The sequence below is a fragment of the Sphaerulina musiva genome (assembly GCF_000320565.1).
Source record: "Sphaerulina musiva SO2202 unplaced genomic scaffold SEPMUscaffold_1, whole genome shotgun sequence".
NCBI classification, from domain to species: Eukaryota; Fungi; Ascomycota; class Dothideomycetes; order Mycosphaerellales; family Mycosphaerellaceae; genus Sphaerulina; species Sphaerulina musiva.
Genome location: NW_016017383.1, coordinates 4,672,235 through 4,677,285, shown reverse-complemented (window position 1 = coordinate 4,677,285; position 5,051 = coordinate 4,672,235). Strand labels below are relative to the sequence as shown.

Sequence of the window (5,051 nt, the reverse complement as noted above, 5' to 3'; positions counted from 1 at the left end):
AGTACAACATCTATCGAAAAGTATCTCGACTCCTCGAACTACTAGGAGAAATAAGATAAGCGAGGGTTTATAAAGAAGATGTTTATAGCCGCGAAGTATCGATAAGTAAGTACTAACTAACGCCGACTATACCTACCGACTACGTCTGCCGACTACGCTTAGCTACTTTTACTAAGACGATATTTCTAGACTGTTAGCAATCTACGGTAGACAAGGGACCTAGGCTATATACTAGACGATTTCCCGCGCCTATACTTTAAGATAATTGTCGACAACGGTCTACTATTCTAGTTCTTTAAACGACCCTCGGTAAAACAGACTTATATAGTACTTCTCCCGGGATAGGTCGAGACAATTCCGTTTAAATACGCGTCGATATACCGAAGGATACTCGATACTAAGGTTATAGACTCCGCCGACTCCCTTAAAGCCCGTCTCGCTAGAAGATTCAAGATAGCTATTGCGTATAATAGTTAGCAATCCAGGACTATAAAAACCTTATTCCTAACTATATAGGTCTACTAGATTAACGACTAATAGACTTAGTATAAAGGGATACTTAGTTTCCCTTATATTACTAGCCGTTATACTAGTAATTATCTTGCGGAGATACTATTCGAGATCTTACAAGAGTTCGAGATTAAGCGCCGATTAACTGCTATTACGTACGACAACGCCTCTAATAATAAGACGCTATATAATACGATATAAGGATACTTGCTCTACTGTTATTACTCTCCTCTAATATTCTATAGTGTTTTAGCGATTAATACTTATTAAGAGAGTTACGGTATAACGGTTACTAAGCTACTAACGAGCTTAGAGCAGCTACCTCTCTATCTAGGTACGGAGACTAGTCCCGAATTAGAGATAGGAGAGGAAGAGGAGGAGGCAATTACGGAGTATAATCGAGGTAGCCGTCCGGAGCGATTTCCCTACTTTGCCTATACTGCTTAACTTCCCCTAAAGGCCTTTTCCGACCGCCTAGGGCTTTGTCCTACGAACGACCTTTCCGAATTCTAGGATTACGATAAGGATAGAAAGATATTATAGAGAAGAAGAGTCTAGAGCAAGTAAATCAGCCGTCCTTAAGCTAATAGTATACCCTATCTTCTTTTAAAGGTAAGATTAGTGTCTACGCCTAATAAACTATAAACCCTTCGACCTCGAAAGTATAGTCGACTCGTATAGTCGGTAATTATAGTCGGTAGTTCGTTACTCTAGCTAATCTTAATCTCTAGATCCGGAAGCTTTACGTCTTTATTAACTCGAGCTCCTAAAGGTTCGAACAGTTTATCGACCTCTAGAAAGAGATACTTCAAAAGAAGTAGCTATTTGTAAAGCACCGTCGGTAGAAAGGCGTTTAAGATCGTATCCTAAGGGTCGTTTAAGACGTAAAGATAAGGTAGTCCTTAACAACGTTAATACTCGATCGCTTTAGTAGACTCTAAGTAGTTATTAAATCTTATATCGAGCGACTTGACCTAAGTAAAGATATAGGTATCGATTCCAAAGAATAGCAAAGGGTAGAGTATCTTATCGACCTTACGAAACTATTTGCAGCGGCGACAGCGGTAATTAGAACTACAAAAGGTCCGACGATTTACCTTGTCCTTATATACTATAACAAGCTTTTCGATATTCTAGAGGAGGCGATAAAGCGACTTAAGAATAAGAGGATACCCTAGAAGAAGGATGTCTTTTAGGTATACGAGGCTGCTTAGGCTAAGCTAGAGAAATATTATCGAGATACCTAGGATCGATTTAGCGATTACTACGGTATTAGCGTTCTCCTTACCCTCTGCCTTAAGCGGAAGTTCTAGATATACGATAACTTTAGGGATAAAAGTTACTACGCGTATTACGAGGGTAAGCTAAGGGCAGAGTAGGAGAAGAGCTATCGTTTATTATCGAGTACCTCTACCTAGTAGGGCCGTTTTAGAAGGAGTCGGTATAAAGGCTATATCGACTTTACTCTTAGTAGGAGTATAGAGTCTTCTTAAAGTTAAAGACGTAGTACTAACGAGGATAACGAGCTCGCCGACTATTTAGACGCTGATATAGATAAAGGGGATCTATTCGAGGTACTAAAGACGTAGTCTTCAATAGAGTCTAAGTACCCTACTCTCGTATTAATAGCGCGGGATATTCTCTATATTCCTGCCGCCGGAGTTAGGTATAAGCGCGATTTCAGTATCGCTCGACACTAAAGTCGTTTTAATCGCTAATATACCGTATTAATATTCTCTAGATTAATAGTATCTCGTTTTCGCTATCGGGACGATAAGTACAATACTAGAGTTCTTATCGCCTAAGAGGCTATAGAGGTTTCCTAAGCGCTTCTTAGTACTCTAACTTTATAGGAGATCCTTAGTAAAGACCGAGAGTAGACGAAAGATCTTATAGAACGGATTAGTAACTTAGATACGATTAGCGATAACGAGGGTAATGTAGTAGAGGAGCTAAGGCGATTAGTACGCCTAAGTTTTAAGCTTGCGTAGGAGTACCTCCGGGATACTACGAGACGATTATAGGGAGATTGCTTTAAGCTTATATAAAGTTTACCTACCGACTATATTTGCCGACTATATTTCTTAAGATCCAAAATATTACAACTTATAGTATAGCGTATATATAATCCTAAGTTTCTTTATTTAATTTAACTATAATCTTTACTTTCGTATCTATATTAGGTTTATATACAGTTTCTTTTCTTATACCTAGTCCAAATAAATCGCTTCTTCGCTCTCGTTAGGGCACCCGGTTTCTAGGTTTTTTATTTCTATATACGAAGATTCAATACCTAATAGGTACGTAATACCTACTAGGTATCGCAATACCTACTAGGTTTATACCCAACCCGATAGGTTAGGTATACCTAGCTAAATACCTATACCTATTAGGTTTTGCTAATACCTAACCTACCCTATATACCTACTAGGGTAGGTTGTACCTATAATAAGGCCTACCGGCACCTGTAGCATCTCCGGCGTCAATAGTCGTAACGTACGTTAGCGTTTGCTCGGGGGTTCTTTATAGTCCGGTAATAGGTCCGGCTCCCTACGGCGTCCCTAGTATAGACGGAGTTAGGCTTACTCGGACAATAGCGGTAGAGGTAGTAGTACAGATAGCCCCGAAGGTATTGGCGTAGGTTTAATAAAGCCCTTACTTACGATCTTGTAAAAGTCGCCCTCGTAGACGAACCCAAATCGTATTTGTAGGATATATTATTCTGCCTCCTCCCTAGGTTCCGCTAATTACTTATCGGTAGGCAGTGTACGTATACGAATACAATCGCCTCCCGTAACCTCCGGTATCTTCGATCGACTAGTAATAGGAGTAAGTAATCGCTACGCTACTGCTTCTATAAGAGCGCGTAGTATTTGCCTACAGTTAGAACTAAGAGCCGCTAGGCTGCCTAGATCGTAGGCCTACGAATAAGTACGTAGAACCTCCTATATCGTTAGACTAGTAAGGAAGCTCTAGGCGGCAGCGACATCCCTACCGAACCATCGGTTAATAACATTCTAGCAAGCCGTCCTTCGTCGATTTCGGGCCTCCTTTCCTCGATCTACTGCCTTCGCAAAACCGGGGAATACGTCTACGATTAGTTTACCTTCTAGGATCTCCTAGTCCGGAGCTATAGCTACGAACTTCTTATAAACCGATATATATATAGTATCGTAACTAGTTAAGGTCGCGTCGTAGAGTTAGTATACTATACGTACTACTTCCGTTCTTACTAGCGTATCGAGAGTTAGTAATAGGGCTACGACCGCGTCTAGGTCGGTTACCCTATAAAGGATACTCCTTACCTCCGCCGAGTATAATAACGTATCTATCCTTACTACTATAATTAAGAACGACATCGAGCTTTGTCTCCTCTCCCGAACGGTTACCTAGTATTCTAACCTATCGCCGTCGTCCGTCTCGGGTTAGGTAGATATATTGCGGTTAGCTATAGTAGGACCGATAGTTACGCGCGCGAGCGCGACTCCGTTATTAACGTAGGCGTAGGTCGTAGTATAGGCGAGGCTCCTTTCGAGGTAGTAGAGATAGTAGTTATATAGAATGTAGGCTAGGGGGTACGGCGGGTAAGGAGGTAGGTTAAAGAAGAAGAGTAAGTTCAAAAGGAAGAAAAGGGCACTCTTATCCTCTAAATAATACGAAAGTAACTCGCGCTCGCGGAATAACGCGAAAAGTAACTCGTACTCGCGGAATAACGCGAAAGTAACTTGCGCTCGCGGGAGTACCGGCGCGCTTACAGCAGTGCTATAGTAAACAAATAACGCGAAAAGTAACGCGCCTAGGGAAGTGCTACCCGTATAGGCGAGATAAGTAAGGATAGTATAAGAATGCCGATATAAAGATAAGTGAGATAAGTAAGGGTAGGACGAGAATACCGACGTAAAGTAGTAGTTAGGCATCGTAGGGACCCTTAGATATAAGGACCGTAGTAAGGAATATAGTATACGGTATACGCTATAAGGGGGGCGAGGACAACGCTAGGAGGTAAAGCGAAAAATAATAGATTAAAAACCTTCGGACGGATTAGAAACCTTCTAGCCTAACTATTACTAGACACCGGGGCGCCTAGCCGGCAATATAGTTACAATTCTAGGGTAGCTAAACTCGGACGGTACTAACCCGCCGCTATTAAAAGCGTAGAGCGTATCCAAAACGACGCCTACAGGGGGCCTAGTTATAGATAAAGGATTAGACGGCGGCGGCGGCGGGGGGCCTAGCTATAGATAAAAGACTAGACGGCGGCGGCGGCGTAACAAATAGAAAAAGAATCAAAAGAATAGCGAGTACGCTACTCCCTCCCCTAACTATACGACGACGAAGAAGGAGAGTAGGTATCTATTAAGCAGTACGAGCCTGTACTACGGAGAGAGATACTAAGAAGCGGAGATACCCGGTCGGCGTATAGAAAGTTGAAAAGGCAGGGCGGGGAACTAGTATCTAGTACTAACCCTACTCGTTAGAACTAGCAATACTGCCGCCTTTATCTAATAGGCCGTTAAGTCGATAGAGTTTAAGAGAGTCCT

General features: G+C 41.9%; 1 protein-coding gene across 1 annotated transcript; it reads left to right on the top strand.

The window, feature by feature from the left end:
- Positions 1-1,520: 1,520 nt before the first annotated feature.
- Positions 1,521-1,688, top strand: SEPMUDRAFT_34812 (uncharacterized protein; the record flags this gene model as incomplete). The annotated part of the gene is made up of 1 exon (XM_016908583.1): positions 1,521-1,688. A coding segment is annotated over one exon (168 nt), but the record flags the coding sequence as incomplete, so codon positions are not given.
- Between the last annotated feature and the right edge of the window lie 3,363 nt (positions 1,689-5,051).